At 48.7% G+C, this 18,888-nt stretch overlaps 1 protein-coding gene across 3 annotated transcripts in view; it reads left to right on the top strand.

The window, feature by feature from the left end:
* Nucleotides 1-12,406, top strand: part of CERS4 (ceramide synthase 4) — a 104,038-nt gene extending 91,632 nt beyond the window's left edge. For all 3 annotated transcript variants that reach the window (XM_083421783.1, XM_083421781.1, XM_083421782.1), the window contains exons 6-11: nt 1,785-1,835; nt 3,314-3,406; nt 4,887-5,015; nt 7,115-7,221; nt 9,778-9,934; nt 11,251-12,406. In XM_083421783.1, coding sequence (XP_083277909.1) covers nt 1,785-1,835; nt 3,314-3,406; nt 4,887-5,015; nt 7,115-7,221; nt 9,778-9,934; nt 11,251-11,439 — 726 coding nt within the window. In that variant the 3' untranslated portion in view covers nt 11,440-12,406. The remainder of the gene's footprint in view (nt 1-1,784; nt 1,836-3,313; nt 3,407-4,886; nt 5,016-7,114; nt 7,222-9,777; nt 9,935-11,250) is intronic.
* The last annotated feature ends 6,482 nt before the right edge of the window (nt 12,407-18,888 follow it).

Genomic DNA, 18,888 nt, shown 5'->3' with positions numbered 1-18,888 from the left:
GAGACCCTCCCTGCCCACAGACTGCCTCGCCAGAGTGGTGCATGCTCTAGTTATCTCCCGCTTGGACTACTGCAATGCGCTCTACATGGGGCTGCCTTTGAAGGTGACCCGGAAACTACAACTAATCCAGAACACAGCAGCTAGACTGGGGACTGGGAGTGGCCGTTGAGAACACATAACACCGGTCTTGAAAGACCTGCATTGGCTCCCAGTATGTTTCCGAGCACAATTCAAAGTGTTGGTGCTGACTTTTAAAGCCCTAAACGGCCTCAGCCCAGTAGATCTGAAGGAGTGTCTCTGCCCCTATCGTCCAGCCCAGACACTGAGGTCCAGCTCCAAGGGCCTTCTGGCGGTTCCCTCACTGCAAGAAGCTAAGTTACAGGGAACCAGGCAGAGGGTCTTCTCAGTGGTGGCACCCTCCCTGTGGAACGCCCTCCCACCAGATGTCAAAGAGAACAACAACTACCAGACTTTTAGAAGACATCTGAAGGCAGCCCTGTTTAGGGAAGCTTTTAATGTTTGATGTATTACAGTATTTTAATATTTTTTTGGAAGCTGCCCAGAGTGGCTGGGGACGCCCAGCCAGATGGGCTGGGTATAAATAAATTATTATTATTATTATTATTATTATTATTATTATTATTATTATTATTCCTTTTGCATGTGATAGAAAGTGGGCGTGACCTTACCTGTCCAGGTAACAAAAGGACAAATCACACAGCACACCTCCCTCTTTTTGACTTCCTTCTTCGTTTGACCCGCCTTTAGCTAGAACTGCTCTGCTAGCTCTCAGCTACCAGAAGCACTGGGATTATTTCCCCATATGGGGTAGATCCACATTTACGTATTTGTAACTAAGTCTGCCTTCAGGAATCCAACTGTGAACTGATGTGAGTCAACTTCTTTTATTGGCTTTGAATAAGATTGTGGCCTCTTTATTCTTTTAAGTGGGATTCAAGGGAATTTACCAGGAACGTACAAGCCAATCTGGGACAGACTGAATTGTATAATAGTGAGAGGCTCACACAAGCCTGCAACCAGCTATCTGCTGGGCATGTAAAAAGGGGAATGTAAACTCTGCTATGGAAAGGAACTTGCTAGCACAAGTTAGGAAAGATCTTAATAAACAATATCTCCTCTCCTGCCACCCTCAACATTCCCACATCAAGGAACCGCTCTAAAGCAATTTACAGTCACAGGGCAGACTGCATCCTGAAAATGCCTTAAGGGGAAGGAGATGTTGTTAAATGACAACTCCCAGAACTCCCCAAACCCCTTGCTCCCCACACCCAACATCCCAACATCTGGCCCTAAGGTTGTATGTTGGATACCTTTCTAGATGTTGATAGGAGAATAAGGTTTAAATGCATTAATGATAATTAAGCGAGCAAGCAGTGAAAGATGGAAAGAAATGGCTGATCTAATTAATAAATTGGAATACAAAAAGGGAGGTGGGAGGAAGTCGAGGAAATAAGTTATCGAAGGAAGGAATCGAGAAAAATGGGAGTGTTTTCTTTTTTTTAAAAAAAAATGTTTTTGGTTTTTGTCTTTTTTTCTTGTTGGTGGGGTGGAGGGGTGGTCTTTTTTTACGTATTGTTAATTTTTATTTTTCTCTTCTTATTTTATTGTATGTTGTCTTTCTTAAATTTTCTTGTATTTTTGAAAATTGGAATAAATATTATTTTTTTTAAAAAAGGTTGTATGCTGCCACCCCTTTTCCTATGGGGCATATGGGAAATTAGAGAAATGTGCAATTATTCTTAGAGATTTTTGTCTCCTTGCAGAAACCCTGGTTCTGGGACCACCGCGAGTGTTGGGTCAGGTATCCACAACAGGTAAGCAGCCGAGAACCTTCTCAAATTAATCGGAATAGAAAAGATCTCTACACATCAGATCAATACTTTCTGCCCTAAGAATCTGCTGCAAGATTGTTGCAAGAGCGCCTGGGCTAAAATTGTCTCTCAGACACTTCACTCTTGTGGTTTTATCCCAACAGCTACTCACTTTGGGTTTTAGTAAAGCAAACGGTCCAATTTGTCAGCGCCTAAATGATAATCATGGAGGCGGGTGGTGCTGTGGGTTAAACCACAGAGCCTAGGACTTGCCGATCAGAAGGTCGGCGGTTCGAATCCCTGCAACGGGGTGAGCTCCCGTTGCTCAGTCCCTGCTCCTGCCAACCTAGCAGTTCGAAAGCACGTCAAAGTGCAAGTAGATAAATAGGTACCGCTCTGCGGAAGGTAAACGGCGTTTCCGCGCACTGCTCTGGTTCGCCAGAAGCGGCTTAGTCCTGCTGGCCACATGACCCGGAAGCTGTATGCCGGCTCCCTCGGCCAATAAAGCGAGATGAGCGCTGCAACCCCAGAGTCGGTCACCACTGGACCTAATGGTCAGGGGTCCCTTTACCTTAAATGATAATCGAGCGTCAGAACAACTGGGTCACAATAAGGAAATTTTGCTCATGGCATGACTATTTTCCACCTTCCCATTTTGACTCTCCAGCACCCTATCTGCAACACCTAGCAATTCTAAAACATAGATGGGATTTTACTCTCGCAAGGTACATAGACCACAGGTAGCTAAAAAGCCAATGCAATTCTGGGCTGCATCAATAGGAGTATAGCATCTAGATCAAGGGAAGTAATAGTGCCACTGTATTCCGCTCTGGTCAGACCTCACCTGGAGTACTGTTTCCAGTTCTGGGCACCACAGTTCAAGAAGGACACTGACAAACTGGAACGTGTCCAGAGGAGGGCAACCAAAATGGTCAAAGGCCTGGAAACGATGCCTTATGAGGAACGGCTAAGGGAGCTGGGCATGTTTAGCCTGGAGAAGAGGAGGTTAAGGGGTGATATGATAGCCATGTTCAAATATATAAAAGGATGCCACATAGAGGAGGGAGAAAGGTTGTTTTCTGCTGCTCCAGAGAAGCGGACACGGAGCAATGGATCCAAACTGCAAGAAAGAAGATTCCACCTAAACATTAGGAAGAACTTCCTGACAGTAAGAGCTGTTTGACAGTGGGATTTGCTGCCAAGGAGTGTGGTGGAGTCTCCTTCTTTGGAGGTCTTTAAGCAGAGGCTTGACAACCATATGTCAGGAGTGCTCTGATGGTGTTTCCTGCTTGGCAGGGGGTTGGACTCGATGGCCCTTGTGGTCTCTTCCAACTCTAGGATTCTATGACTGAAATTCTGGCCCTAGGGCAGCCCCATGCAAAGCCCACGGCGGTAATCTAGTCTTGAGATGCGTTTCAGGTTTATTGGAATAACGGTGCTTCTCTCTCTCCTTCCTCCGCCTCTCGTTTGTGGCACCGCAGCCTCTCCTGCCCTCCATCTTCAGCTACTACATGCTGGAGCTGTCGTTCTATTGCTCGTTGGTTTTCACGCTGCCTTTTGACATCAAGCGAAAGGTAAGTAGAAGTACATCCATCCTCCAAGACCCTTCTTTATGGGCTTCCTCCATGAGAGGTCCAGAGGGTGGCAACATGAGAACGGGGCCTTTTATGTGGTGGCTCCCCGTCTGCGGAACGCTCTCCTCAGGGAAACTCGCCGGGCGCCTTCCTTGCCTGTCTGTAGGCGCCAGGTGAAAACCTTCCCCCGATGAATACCACGTTTACTCGAGCACTCGCTTTTTTCGGCCAAATTACCGTCTTTTTCGCTCTATAAGACGCACCAGACCACATGACACACCTAGTTTTTGGAGGAGGAAAACAAGAAAAAATATATTCTGAATCTCAGAAGCCAGAACAGCAAGAGGGATCGCTGTGCAGTGAAAGCAGCGATCCCTCTTGCTGTTCTGGCTTCTGGGATAGCTGCGCAGCCTGCATTCGCTCCCTAAGACGCACACACATTTCCCCTTACTTTTTAGGAGGGAAAAAGTGAGTCCTCTAGAGCAAAAAATACGGTATGTTTGCGGAAATTAAGGCACGCATTGGTACATTTAAATTCGCCCGCAAATACCTTTGGGGGGGGGTTTCAAGGTTCTGGAAATTTAAGATGTGCATTAGATTCGATGGCGCATTAGACTTGAGTAAATAGGGCAGGCATGGCCAAACCTGGCCCTCCAGCTGTTTTGGGACTACAATTCCCATCATCCCTGACCACTGGTCCTGTTAGCTAGGGATGATGGGAGTTGTAGTCCCGAAACAGCTGGAGGGCCAAGTTTGGCCGTGCCTGAAATAGGGTAATATTAGTAGATGAACGAATGAGCAAATTAATTTAATTTGGATATGCAGAAGATGGATTAAACCACAGAGCCTAGGACTTACCAATCAAAAGGTTGGCGGTTCAAATCCCCGCAACGAATTAAGTACAGTGGTACCTCGGGTTAAGTACTTAATTCGTTCCAGAGGTCCGTACTTAACCTGAAACTGTTCTTAACCTGAAGCACCACTTTAGCTAATGGGGCCTCCCGCTGCTGTCGCGCCGCCAGAGCACGATTTCTGTTCTCATCCTGAAGCAAAGTTCTTAACCTGAAGCACTATTTCTGGGTTAGCAGAGTCTGTAACCTGAAGCGTATGTAACCTGAAGTGTATGTAACCTGAGATACCACTGTATATGTTTTTGCCAGTTAGATACCAACCATATATCCATCTTGCGTCCTCAGCCGTTCTGTTATGTACTGAAGTTCTCACCCTGGGCCAGCAGGGGGATACTGTAGATGCAAATAAGGGATTGAAAGTGACGTTCAGTGATTGGATAGTTTTAGAAAATTGTTACAGTTACGTTGTAGTGGAGCTCTATATAAGCAGGCTGGCTGAACCCTTCAGTTCAGTTCTGTTCTGGCCTGTGAATAAACAAGAGCTGTTTGAAGAATCGCTGTGTCGTCTGATATGCTCACCCACAACTTAACATGTTCCATTGCTGTTTCCTCTTCCCCTGCCACTACAGGACTTCAGCGAGCAAATTGTCCACCACGCGGCCACGATTTTCCTCATCAGCTTCTCCTACTGTGCCAACTACATCCGCATTGGCACCCTCGTCATGGTCATCCACGATGCGTCCGACTGCTTCCTGGAGGTAAGCGACGCCGCAGCCCCAGAAGGAGGGAAACCCGGAGGGGCTGGCCTAGCCTGGTGGTTTGATACATCCAGGGCTGTCTTTATGCGATGCCAGGGTGCTAAAAACTGCCCAGCACCCCCATTTGGGGGGGGGGGGAGGCAGGCCAAAGTTGTTGAGGTTTGTGCATAGCTGTCAACTTGAAAATAAGGGATGAGCAGCCAAAATAAGGGATTTTCCAAGCACAGCTATGTTCAACTTCTGAGCCCCAGCCAGAAAGCCCAGCCAGCAGCCAAACGAAGCCTCAAGTGGTGGTTCCCACAGCGCAGCAACCCGGCAAAGGGGATGCAGCAAGGGAAACCACCGTCACCTCTCCACTGGGAAGTGCTGAGCAAAGGCGATTTGATTGGCACAAGGCAGGCAAGCTCCACCCCCTTAGACTCCTTATTGGGTGAGCAATGCAGCCAAGCAACACAGTTGGAGCCTCCCTCCTCCCTGGCCGGCAGGGAGGGAGGGAGAGGAGCTGCTTCCTTTGAAACCCGGGAAATTTAAGGGACATCATCAATAAGGGGCAGCAGCAGGACACGGTGCTGGGATAAGGGACTTTCCCGCCAAATAAGGGACGGTTGACAGCTATGCCGCTGTGGGAAGAGAGTAATCCCTGCAGAGGCTTGGCAGGGAAGTTATGTGCCTCGTGTGAGCAGCGTGCGTGCGCTGGGCAGGCCTCTTGACTCTGCCAATCCCAGAAGGGCAGAGTCGGCTGGCTGCCTCAGTGCCCGCAGCATAAAGGCCTGTGGCACTCCGACGGGCTCTGCTTCACTCGGCTGTTGGCTGGCCTGGCTCTTCAATCCCCTGACTCCAAATCTCAGCTCTGGACTCTCGGCCTGGTGCCCCTAAGAGCCCAGCGCCCGGGTGCCCCGCACCCCTACCGCCTATGGGTAAGCCAGCCCTGGATGCATCCTCTCATGTGAATTTGCCCAATACCTAGATGTGGATGCTGAACCCTGTATCGGCCCCACTCCCGATGGAAATTGATTTCAATCCCTTTGGACTTTCACCTTTTCGCACCATAGATGAGCGTGCCAGCCAAAAATATTACCAGGACCTTCTAGGTCTAATATATGTGAATTCTCTAATGTCATCCATTCCTTCAACCAACAAAGACGGGATGCCTCATAATATAATCTCATATCTGGCAAGGGGGAAAAACCTCTTTCTTTTGCATCTATCAATATTTTATTCTCGGGTGTTCCCGCTTGCCAGATATATTTAGAAATATTTTTTTTGCCATACCTTGAAACAGTCTGGGGAGTGTGTGACGGGTATGTGAGGGCAACCTGAAATTTTATAACAAGGTGAGTGGCAAACCACCCCATCAATCACAGCCAGTCCAAGCGCCCTGTCTGGTTATGCCAACTTGAGGGGGCAGATTCTTCCTCTTCCATAGACTCACAGTTGCCCCTTGCAGAAGAGCAGGAGGGCGCAATATGAGAATCAGTGGCTCTGGTGTCGCCTACTGTTGGGACGCAGGTGGCACTGTGGTCTAAACCACGGAGCCTCTTGGACTTGCCGATCCAAAGGTCGGTGGTTCGAATCCCCGTGATGGAGCGAGCTCCCGTTGCTCTGTCCCAGCTCCTGCCAACCTAGCAGTCCAAAAGCACACCAGCGCAAGTAGATAAATAGGTATCACTCTGGTGGGAAGGTAAACAGCATTTCCATGCGCTGTGGTTTCCATCACGGTGTCCCGTTGTACCAGAAGCGGTTTAGTCCTGCCGGCCATATGACCCGGAAAGCTGTCTGCGGACAAACCCCGGTTCCCTCGGCCTGAAAGCGAGGTGAGCACCGCAATCCCATAGCTACCTTTGACTGGACTTAAATGTCCAGGGGTCCCTTACCTTTTTTTACCTTTACCTGTGGGGCTCCCTGGTTTCCACCACCCCACAGGACACAAGCCACCACGCCAGTTCACTGTGATCTTTGGAGTTTGCACTGAAAACTCAGAGAAACTTTGCAGTCCGGTCACAAGCTGAACGGTAGTTGCAAAGGAAACCTCACTTGAGCATTCATTTGTGTCCCTCTGTCATTTTCCTCCCCCCGTCTCTCCCCGCACCCTTCTCCAGCCCACGAAGATATTCAACTATCTGAAATGGCGTCGTGTTTGTGACATCCTTTTCCTCACTTTCTCTGCTGTTTTCCTTTTCACCCGCCTGGTTATTTTCCCCTACAAGTAAGTAAGACACCTTCAAATATCTCAAGGGCTAGAAAATGAAGAAATCTTTGTTTTCCCCCTGCTAAGGTGGGTGGGACCTGTCTGTTGTTGCTTCATTGTTGGGTTTTTTGCACGCCGCTTAGAGAGATTTTTGATATATATTAAGCAGTATAGAAAGGGACGCGGGTGGCGCTGTGGGTTAAACCACAGAGCCTAGGACTTGCTGATCTGAAGGTCGGCGGTTCGAATCCCCGCAACGACGGGGTGAGCTCCCGTTGCTCGGTCCCTGCTCCTGCCCACCTAGCAGTTCGAAAGCACGTCAAAGTGCAAGTAGATAAATAGGTACCACTCCGGCGGGAAGGTAAACGGCGTTTCCGTGCACTGCTCTGGTTTGCCAGAAGCGGCTTAGTCCTGCTGGCCACATGACCCGGAAGCTGTACACCGGCTCCCTCGGCCAGTAAAGCGAGATGAGCGCTGCAACCCCAGAGTCGGCCACGACTGGACCTAATGGGCAGGGGTCCCTTTACCTTTACTAAGCAGTATAGAAATCAACGAATCATTCGAATAATCTCTATTGACAAGTTGGAACGTGTGCAGAGCGCAAACGGGCCTCTGGAAACCAAGCCTTATGAGGCATGGTTGAGGACATTGGGTACGTTTAGCTCAAGGAAGATGCGATTGAGATATTATATGTGATAGGGGTCTGAAGGGCTGTTCTATGGGAGATGGAGCAATTTCATTTTCTCCGAAGGGTAGGACCTGAACCAATCTTTTTATGTTATACAGTGGTACCCTGGTTCTCAAACTTAATCCGTTCCGGAAGTCCGTTCCAAAACCAAAGCGTTCCAAAACCAAGGCGCGCTTTCCCATAGAAAGTAATGCAAAATGGATTAATCCGTTCCAGACTTTTCAAAACAACCCCTAAAACAGCAATTCAGCATGAATTTTACTACCGAACGAGACCATTGATCCACAAAATGAAAGCAATCAAGACTGTACTGCAGTCGCACAATCCATCCATGGACTGGGTTCCACAGTCACAAAAACAAAAAGAGCCACAAAAATGCCAAATACACAGCAAAAACAGACAGACCTCAGCGTAACACTCAAATCAAAAACTTAACACTCAAAACAGAGCACGTTCAGCTTCCGAAAAATGTTCGCAAACCGGAACACTTACTTCCATTCTGGGATCAAATCAGAAACCGGGACAGCTTCTGTAAATCTAGGAAATGTCCCTGGAAAATAGGGACATTTAGAAGGCATGCCTTGGACTTAGACCAGGGGTAGGCAAATTAAGGCCCGGGGGCCGGATCCGGCCCAATCACCTTCTCAATCCGGCCCGCAGACAGTCCGGGTATCAGCATGTTTTTACATGAGCAGAATGTGTCCTTTTATTTAAAATGCATCTCTGGGTTATTTGTGGAGCCTGCCTGGTGTTTTTACATGAGTAGAATGTGTCCTTTTACAGTGGTACCTCAGGTTAAATACTTAATTCGTTCCGGAGGTCCGTTCTTAACCTGAAACTGTTCTTAACCTGAGGTACCACTTTAGCTAATGGGGCTTCCCGCTGCCACCGGAGCACGATTTCTGTTCTCATCCTGAAGCAAAGTTCTTAACCTGAAGCACTATTTCTGGGTTAGCGGAGCCTGTAACCTGAAGCGTATGTAACCTGTATTTAAAATGCATCTCTGGGTTATTTGTGGGGCATAGGAATTTGCTCATTATTTTTTTGTCAAAATATAGTCCAGCCCCCCACAAGGTCTGAGGGACAGTGGACCGGCCCCCTGCTTGAGAGCCAGCGTGGTGTAGCGGTTAAGAGCGGTGGACTCGTAATCTGGTGAACCGGGTTCGCTTCCCCGCTCCCTGCAGCTGCTGGGTGACCTTGGGCCAGTCACACTTCTCTGAAGTCTCTCAGCCTCACTCACCTCACAGAGTGTTTGTTGTGGGGGAGGAAGGGAAAGGAGAATGTTGGCCGCTTTGAGACTCCTTAAAGGGAGTGAAAGGCGGGATATCAAACTCTTCTGCTGAAAAAGGTTGCTGACCCCTGACTTAGACAATCAATATGCACAATATGCGGGACGCGGGTGGCGCTGTGGGTTAAAGCCTAAGCGCCTAGGGCTTGCCGATCGAAAGGTCGGCGGTTCGAATCCCCGTGGCGGGGTGCGCTCCCGTTGCTCGGTCCCAGCGCCTGCCAACCTAGCAGTTCGAAAGCACCTCCGGGTGCAAGTAGATAAATAGGTACCACTTCAGCGGGAAGGTAAACGGCGTTTGCGTGTGCTGCACTGGCTCGCCAGAGCAACGATGTCACGCTGGCCACGTGACCCGGAAGTGTCTTCAGACAGCACTGGCCCCCGGCCTCTTTGAGTGAGATGGGCGCACAACCCTAGAGTCTGTCAAGACTGGCCCGTACGGGCAGGGGTACCTTTACCTTTACCTTTATGCACATTTTTACAACTCGCTTGTTGTGGAAATTTCTTTTAAACTGTATTGTTGTTTTTTTAACTGATGTCAGAACAAAGGAAGGGCTGTTGAATGCTATTGTTGTTATTAATCCCTGCAACCTTCTCACAGGGTCATCTATAACACGTATTACTACTCAATGGAACTCTACCAGCCTTTCTTTGGCTATTACTTCATGAATGCCCTTCTGATGATTCTCCAACTTCTCCACATCTTCTGGTCTTTCTTAATCATCCACATGGTCTACAAGTTTGTCAAAAGTGGCACGGTAGGGACCGGAATCGGGCGAGGGTCGGTGGGCGGGTGAGCATGTTTGCCTAAGTTAAAGTTTTAATGGACTTCTAGAAGACATCTGAAGGCAGCCCTGTTTAGGGGCGCTTTTAATGTTTCATAGGTTATTGTATTTTAATATTCTGTTGGAAGCCGCCCAGAAGACATTTAGATGTCTTCTAAAAGTCTGGTAGTTGTTTTTCTCTTTGACATCTGGTGGGAGGGCATTCCACGGGACATGTGCCACCACTGAGAAGGCCCTCTGCCTGGTTCCCTGTAACTTTGCTTCTCGCAGTGAGGGAACCGCCAGAAGGCCCTTGGAGCTGGACCTCAGTGTCTGGGCAGAACGATGGGGGTGGAGATACTCCTTCAGGTATACTGGACCGAGGCCATTTAGGACTTTAAAGGTCAGCACCAACACTTTGAATTGTGCTCGGAAACGTACTGGGAGCCAGTGTAGGTCTTTCAAGACCGGTGTTATGTGGTCTTGGCGGCCGCTCCCAGTCCCCAGTCTAGCTGCCGAATTCTGGATTAGTTGTAGTTTCCGGGTCACCTTCAAAGGTAGCCCCACGTGGAGCGCATTGCAGTAGTCCAAGCGAGAGATAACCAGAGCCTGTCTGGTTCCCTGTAACCTGGCTTCTCGCAGCGAGGGAACCACCAAAAGGCCCTCGGCGCTAGACCTCAATGTCCGGGTAGAACAATGGGGGTGGAGATGATCCTTCAGATATACTGGACCGAGGCCATTTAGGGCTTTAAAGGTCAGAACCAACAATTTGAATTGTGCTCGGAAACATACTGGGAGCCAATGTAGGTCTTGCAAGACCGGTGTTATGTGGTCATGGCGGCCGCTCCCAGTCCCCAGTCTAGCTGCCGCATTCTGGATTAGTTGTAGTTTCCGGGTCACCTTCAAAGGTAGCCCCACGTGGAGCGCATTGCAGTAGTCCAAGCGACAGATAACCCTAGCCTATCTCTTTGACATCTGGCGGGAGGGTGTTCCACAGGGCAGGTGCCACCACTGAGAAGGCCCTCTGCCTGGCTCCCTGTAACGTGGCTTCTTGCAGTGAGGGAACTGCCAGAAGGCCCTCAAAGCTGGACCTCAACGTCCGGGTAGAACGATGGGGGTGGAGACGATCCTAACAATAGGAGATTTCTGTGGTGCCCTTGCTGCGTAAAGCACGGGCTGATTTCGCTCAATGGTTCATCCAGCCCCGGCCCAGGAATACCCCTGGCCACGCTCCAAATCAAACCGCACAAGTAGGGGAGAGGAGAAGGGGCAACCGCCGCCGTTGACCAAAGCTGTTTCTCTCCCGGCAGATGGAGAAGGATCTCCGGAGCGACTCGGACGAAAGCGAGAAGGCCGACGACGAGACAGCGCAAGTGAAAGAAGCCAAGAGGAATGGCGCCATCCACTCAGAGCCCAGCGGTAGCTGCCTCAGCAAGGAGCCCCCGCTGCAACTGAACGGCCGGAGCCCCGCTGCCAACGGCGACGCCAAAACCAGATAACTCGAGCCTGGAGCCATCGACTGCCCAGCCCCTTAACCAACCCTGCCCCTGTGTCCATACCAGCTTGTGTTTCCTCCTTGTAGGCCCGCGAGGGCACGAACATAGCCTCTTAGCTGAATCCTCTGCTCCCTGCAGGAACAACAAAACAAAACCAACAAAAGGACTGTGCTTCTTTTCGCAATATTATCCTGTGGGCGGCGTCGGTCGCCGCGAGGTCTGGCGGGGAGGGGTGAGGTTGGGTGGAATTATAAAAGCAGCCTTCCCCCGTTCTATTCAGCCGGTCCTGAGTACAGCTTGGCAAGGCTGCTGGGTGGTCAAGGGACCCGTTCAAATCCCACCCAATCGGTTGTTTTCGCTTCCGCCAGCTGGAAAAGCAGGCGGGTTCAACAACAAGGTCCTCAATCGAAAGGGGTGGGAGTGGGAGGCGATGACGTCTTCGCGGAAGCTGGGCCGAGCCTCCATCCCGAGGGCACGCGGCGCTGCGTCCTAAGGCGACGCGGGTACCGAGTCCTCGGTCTGCCTGGGGTTTTTTTTTTGCGGTGGGTTGTGGGGTTAGCCAAGAAGGAGGAGGCGAGTCGTCGGTGGGTCGCCGTTGGACAAAGGATGCTGTTGAAGGCCTGTGTTTTGAAGCTGCGCTCCAGGAGAGGGGGCGAGAAGGACACTGCTGTCTGTTTGGGGAGAAGAAATGAGAGGATGGAGGGATATTGTTGTCGCTGCTGCTGCTGCCGCTGCCGCTGCTGCTTCTTGTGTGAACGTATTACGCCTGCGTTGAGCGGACCACTGGCTAATCCCGAGGAATAAGAGTCAGGATTGGACCTCTTCCTGAGCACGGGTTGCGGGGGGGGGGAGCACAGGGGAGAGGTGGGGTCCCCATTCCAGTGACCTAGACAGGGAGAGGGTGTGCACTAAACTGCTGGAACCAATAAACTCATTGCAGATAAGAAAAGCAAAACAAAAAGCAGAAAAAGCATTTGACTTTCTCCATTTTCATCCGCTCGCTCTTAGCGCCTCCCCGTCGGAAACACGAATAATAATGATAATTTTTTATTTATATCCCGCCCTCCCCAGTTGAAGCCAGGCTCAGGGCGGCTAACAACAATAAAATAATGCAACCTTCTAAAATCATTTCATTAAAAAATGACTCCAAATCAAATGGATGGCAACCATTGGGCTAGAGTTCTGGGAAGATTGCCAAAGGAGGGAGTCAGGCTGTGCCCTGGCCAAAGGCTTGGTGGAACAGCTCTGTCTTGCAGGCCCTGCAGAAAGATGTCAAGTCCTGCAGGGCCCTAGTCTCTTGTGCCAGAGCGTTCCACCAGATCGGGGCCACAGCCGAAAAGGCCCTGGCTCTGGTTGAGGCCAGCCTAACCTCTCTGTGGCCCGGGATCTCCAAGATGTTTTTGTTTGAAGACCGTAAGGTCCTCCGTGGGACATACCAGGAGAAGAATCATCTTCCCCCCGCCCCTCCGCCCCCTCCTTCCACCATCACTGCCGCAGTTTCGGCTTGAGCCCTATAAGAAAGGCACCCCGCGTGTGCTCAGAGGCGCTCTCGCCGTTCTTAAATATACCTAGATTGAATCCCAATGGGATCTTTAAAAAGCTGGTTTGGAGAGCCGCCAGAAGATGAGGCGTGTGAGTCTGGCCTGATGACACAGCCCGCTGCAAGGGTTGGGTTGGGGGTCTTTGCTGCACAATTCCCACAAAAGGTAAGATTGTGAGAAAAGGTGCGGCTAAATTTGGCCAAGAGAAGAGGTCTATCTGAGTTTAGGGATGAGGAAGGTTGAGATGCTGTTGAGATCCTATTCGGCCCCATCATCTCTGACTAGTGCTGGCTGATGTTGGAGGTCACAACCATATCTGATAAGCACCGGGTTCCCCAGCGTACAGTTTCCAAAAGAGGACAGCCAAAATAGGAAGCCCTTCAGATAGACTGAGATGAAGACCAATAGCCCTTGTCTGTCCCTAACATATTCATTCATGGGGTTGGAGAACTGAAATATTTATTTTTTCATTTCTGGCAACCAATTCATTCCTTTGGTTTCAGATAGTAGATAGGTAAAGGTAAAGGGACCCCTGACCATTAGGTCCAATCGTGACCAACTCTGGGGTTGCGGCGCTCATCTCGCTTTATTGGCCGAGGGAGCCGGCGTACAGCTTCTGGGTCATGTGGCCAGCATGACTGAGCCGCTTCTGGCGAACCAGAGCAGCGCACGGAAACGCTGTTTACCTTCCCGCCAGAGTGGTACCTATTTATCTACTTGCACTTTGACGTGCTTTCGAACTGCTAGGTTGGCAGGAGCAGGGACCGAGCAACGGGAGCTCACCCCGTCGCGGGGATTCGAACCGCCGACCTTCTGATCGGCAAGTCCTAGGCTCTGTGGTTTAACCCACAGCGCCACCCGCATAACTAGTACATGGGTAGATGAGTCTAAAAAAACCTGAGACACAAATTTTCATGGCTATGGTGTTTCGTTGACCAGAAGTAAAGTATTTAGCGTTAACTCTGGAAATATATGCTCGATGCTGACCAAATTGTAAGCTTCCTAGAGGAAAATATACGTCAGGAGGCTTAATGTGGTCAGAATTAAGTACAGTGGTACCTTGGTTCTCAAACTTAATCCTTTCCAGAAGTCCGTTCCAAAACCAAAGCGTTCCAAAACTAAGTTGCGCTTTCCCATAGAAAGTAATGCAAAGTGGATTAATCCGTTCCAGACTTTTAAAAACAACCCCTAAAACAGCAATTGAACATGAATTTTGCTATCTAAACGAGACCATTGATCCATAAAATGAAAGCAATCAACAATGTACTACAGTCACACAATCAGTCAGTAGCTGAACTGGGTTCCACACAGTCACAAAAACAAAAAGAGCCGTAAAAACAAAAAATACATAGCAAAAACAGACAGACCTCAGTGTAACACTTAAAACGGAAGCGTGCAACTCAAATTGGGAGTGTAATGTTCAAAACAAAAGCGTAACACTCAAAACGGAGCACGTTCGGCTTCTGAAAAAAGTTCGCAAACCGGAACACTTACTTCTGGGTTTGCAGTGTTTGGGTTCCAAGTTGTTTGAGTACCAAGACGTTTCAGAACCAAGGCACCAACTGTAGTCACTTCCAGAGTTAATTCTAAATACAGTGGTGCCCCGCAAGACGAATGCCTCGCAAGACGGAAAACCCGCTAGACGAAAGGGTTTTCCGTTTTGGAGGTGCTTCGCAAAACGAATTTGCTATGGGCTTGCTTCGCAAGACGAAAATGTCTTGCGAGTTCCTGCGGGGTTTTTTCCTCCCCCCCCCCTTTTCCCAAGCCGCTAAGCCGCTTATCAGCTGATCCGCTAAGCCGCTTATCAGCTGATCTGCTAAGCCGCTTATCAGCTGATCTGCTAAGCCGCTTATCAGCTGATCCGCTAAGCCGTTAATAGCGCTAAGCCGCTAATGGGCTTGCTTCGCAAGACGAAAAAAACCGCAAGACGAAGAGACTCGCGGAACGGATTCTTTTCGTCTTGCGAGGCACCACTGTACATGACTTCTGGTCAGCGTGCCGCCATAACCACAAAACGGTTGGGAAAATTGAGCCCCAGGTTTCTGACACTCGTCTACCTATGTACTATCTGAAACCCAGGGTTTGCCAAATGTTAAATACGTTGGCATTGTTTTCAGCTGTCCTCCCCGCTTCATAGATTCATAGCACCAAGGTTCCCTTTACCTTTGGTCAATAATTGACATTTCCATAAGCAAAGCTCTGCTGGAATCGGAGTGTCAGGCCAGGATCAACCCCTTCCGTTCATTTCAATGGGCCTTTTATAGGAGAATGCCGCAGTGGATTGGGCCCCGAAGGAGAGCTGCTATTGGGATCCTATTCCACCTCAGGGACCAACTATATTAGTGGGGGTTGGGGAGAGACCAGAACAGATTCCAGTAACGAATCTAGGGACATTCACGCAAAGAAAGGGTGCAAGCATCTCATTGCGAGCCGTCAAATTCCACCCGCTCCTGCATGCCAGCGATCCAATATGCTGCTAAGTTACTAACTACTGCTGCATGTTGGCTGTCGGACACCGCTCCATGTCAGGGAGGAGCTACCTGTAAACTCTTGGCGAATGCACGTGTAACCAAACAATGCAAAAGTTACTGTAACCGGGGACCTGGTCTGGGAGGTTGGTTCTAGAATGGGATAGAGATGCCATCATGACCTGTCTAGCTGCTCCTGAACAGACTAATATGTGTCTTTCCTCAAAATTACCACTGGGGGGAGCCGTCGATTTTCCATCAAGGCAAGATTAAAGGACTTTCCCCCCCTTCCAACAACAGGATGTCGATCTTATTAAAAGTGCATTGATTTAAGAGTCAGAGGCAGCAATGCTTTTTTTTTTTAAGTACAAATTAGAAAGCATACATATTCACAACAAAAGAAAATACAAAAGAAAATGCATCTAACCAAGGGGGGGGGAAATAGAGAATATTTTGTCTCTTTTCATATCTACAGTTATTTATACCTCTATAAAATGCTATTCACAAATAAATGAAAGATAAGATATCAGGAAAAAGGAAAAAAGAATAAAGAAGTAAGAGAAAAAGATCATAAGTGAAATTTTTTAAAAGTAGGTAAGTACTCACAAAACATAGCCATTTCCCATCTATATTTATATTCAATTGTATAATTTCATCTTGTCCTTATCTACCTTAAATAAATTGGGTTTTTTGTTTTTGTTTTTTAAAAAAATACTTCCAACGTTTACCTCACGCGTTTTTAATAATCCGTTCATCAGAACCTCTATTTTTCATATTTTCCCTTCGGATTTCCTTAATGTCTCACTTTGTATTTTTTATAGTACACACAAGATTATTCTAAACACAACCAGGTTTTTGTAGTTGAGCCCTGGTTTTGTAAGTAATCATTTAAGAACTCCCATTGCTTCATAACCACGGTTTTGGATTTCCTCCTTATTACCGTATTTTTCGCTCTATAAGACGCACCAGACCACAAGACGCACCTAGTTTTTGGAGGAGGAAAACAAGAAAAAAAATATTCTGAATCTCAGAAGCCAGAACAGCAAGAGGGATTGCTGCGCAGTGAAAGCAGCAATCCCTCTTGCTGTTCTGGCTTCTGGGATAGCTGCGCAGCCTGCATTCGCTCCATAAGACGCACACACATTTCCCCTTACTTTTTAGGAGGGAAAAAGTGAGTCTTATAGAGCAAAAAATACGGTATATCCGTCAGTTTTGCTAATTCCAGGTACTCACAAAGTTTCCCCAACCATTCTCTTTTTGTTGGGATGCTGTCTTCTTTCCAACAGCTAGCAATCAAAATTCTTGCTGCTGTTGTCGCGTATAGAAATAAGTTACTTTTATCTTTTGGGATATCTTTATCTAGAATTCCTGATAGAGGCAGCAATGCTTTTGGAGTTCCTGTTGTAGCATGTGGTTGGCTGCTGTGAGAACAGGATTCCGGACAAGATGGGTAGAGTTCTTTCTATGTTCTCATATTCTGCTTTTATAGATCGGGAGAGAGGCCATGATAATTTGCAGTTGAGATGCTTGAAGTTCAGTTCAATCTGTGCCTTCCAGTGGGCGGTTTCCATTCCAGCTGGTCATTCATTTTAAAAAAAAACACCTATTATTTAACCTCTAAGCACTATTCACGTATGTATTTAAAAACATTCTAGGCATAGAATCATAGAGTTGGAAGAGACCACAAGGGCCATCGAGCCCAACCCCCTGCCAAGCAGGAAACACCATCAGAGCACTCCTGACATATGGTTGTCAAGCCTCTGCTTAAAGACCTCCAAAGAAGGAGACTCCACCACACTCCTTGGCAGCAAATTCCACTGTCGAACAGCTCTTAAATTGTCAGGAAGTTCTTCCTAATTTTTAGGTGGAATCTTCTTTCTTGTAGTTTGGATCCGTTGCTCCGTGTCCGCTTCTCTGGAGCAGCAGAAAACAACCTTTCTCCCTCCTCTATGTGACATCCTTTTATATATTTGAACATGGCTATCATATCACCCCTTAACCTCCTCTTCTCCAGGCTAAACATGCCCAGCTCCCTTAGCCGTTCCTCATAAGGCCTCGTTTCCAGGCCTTTGACCATTTTGGTTGCCCTCCTCTGGACACGTTCCAGTTTGTCAGTGTCCTTCTTGAACTGTGGTGCCCAGAACTGGACACAGTACTCCAGGTGAGGTCTGACCAGAGCAGAATACAGTGGCACTATTACTTCCCTTTATTCCCCTGCCCATTTGGCTGAGTTTGCCCAGCCACTCTGGGCGGCTTCCCATCAAGTGTTAAAAACAATACAGCATTAAATATTAAAAACTGCCTTCGGATGTTTTTTAAGGAGAAGATAGCTGCTTATTTCCTTCACATCTGAAGGGAGGGCATTCCACAGAGCGGGTGCCACTACCAAGAAGGCCCTCTGTCTGGTCCCCTGTAACCTCACTTCTTGCAGGGAGGGAACTGCCAGAAGGCTCTCGGAGCTGGACCTCAGTGTCTGGGCTGGATGATGGAGGTGGAGACGCTCCTTCAGGTATACAGGACCGAGGCCGTTTAGGGCTTTCAAGGTCAGCACCAGCACTTTGAATTGTGCTCGGAAACGTACTGGGAGCCAATGCAGGCCTTTCAGGACCTGTGTTATGTGGACTTGGCGGCCGCTCCCAGTCCCCAGTCTAGCTGCTGCATTCTGGATTAATTGCAGTTTCCAGGTCACCTTCAAAGGTAGCCCCACGTAGAGCACATGTAGATGATTAAAGCTAGAAACTTTCTTCCACCCGGTGAAACAGACCCTCTCCCTTTATTGGCCTTTATTCAACTCGCAACTGGTCCAGAATTTGCACCAACTCTGCTTCTTCAAATCATAAAAGGTTAAAAGGTAAAGGATCCCCTGGACGGTTAAGTCCAGTCAAAGGCGACTATGGGGTTGCGGCGCTCATCTCGCTTTCAGGCCAAGGGAGCCAGCGTTTGTCCACAGACAGCTTTCTGGGTCGTGTGGCCAGCAGGAGTAAACCGCTTCTGGTGCAACAGGACACCGTGATGGAAACCAGAGCTCACGGAAATGCCGTTTACCTTCCTGCCACAGTGGTACCTATTTATCTACTTGCGCTGGCGTGCTTCCGAACTGCTAGGTTGGCAGGAGCTGGGACAGAACAACAGGAGCTCACCCCGTCGCAGGGATTCGAGCCGCCGACCTTCCGATCGGCAAGCCCAAGAGGCTCAGGGGTTTAGACCGCAGCGCCACCCGTGTCCCGTTATGGGATACAGATGCCCGTGTCCCGTTATTCGAATCATATGGTGGAATAGATGTGTGCAATCAGCAATACGAATGGCATTGTGCTCCTGAACTCCTTGCAGTGGCTTCATATATATGTTCAACAGACTTGCAAGTTGTGATGGCCCTGGAGGAGGCACAGAAGTCTGGATAGATATGAACCATCATTGCAGCGGAACCTCCAGGTTTGGAAGCA

This window comes from Podarcis tiliguerta (genome assembly GCF_965153285.1).
Source record: "Podarcis tiliguerta genome assembly, chromosome: 18".
NCBI classification, from domain to species: Eukaryota; Metazoa; Chordata; class Lepidosauria; order Squamata; family Lacertidae; genus Podarcis; species Podarcis tiliguerta.
Note: the sequence above shows the minus strand (reverse complement) of the source record. Positions and strands in the feature narration are given on the sequence as shown.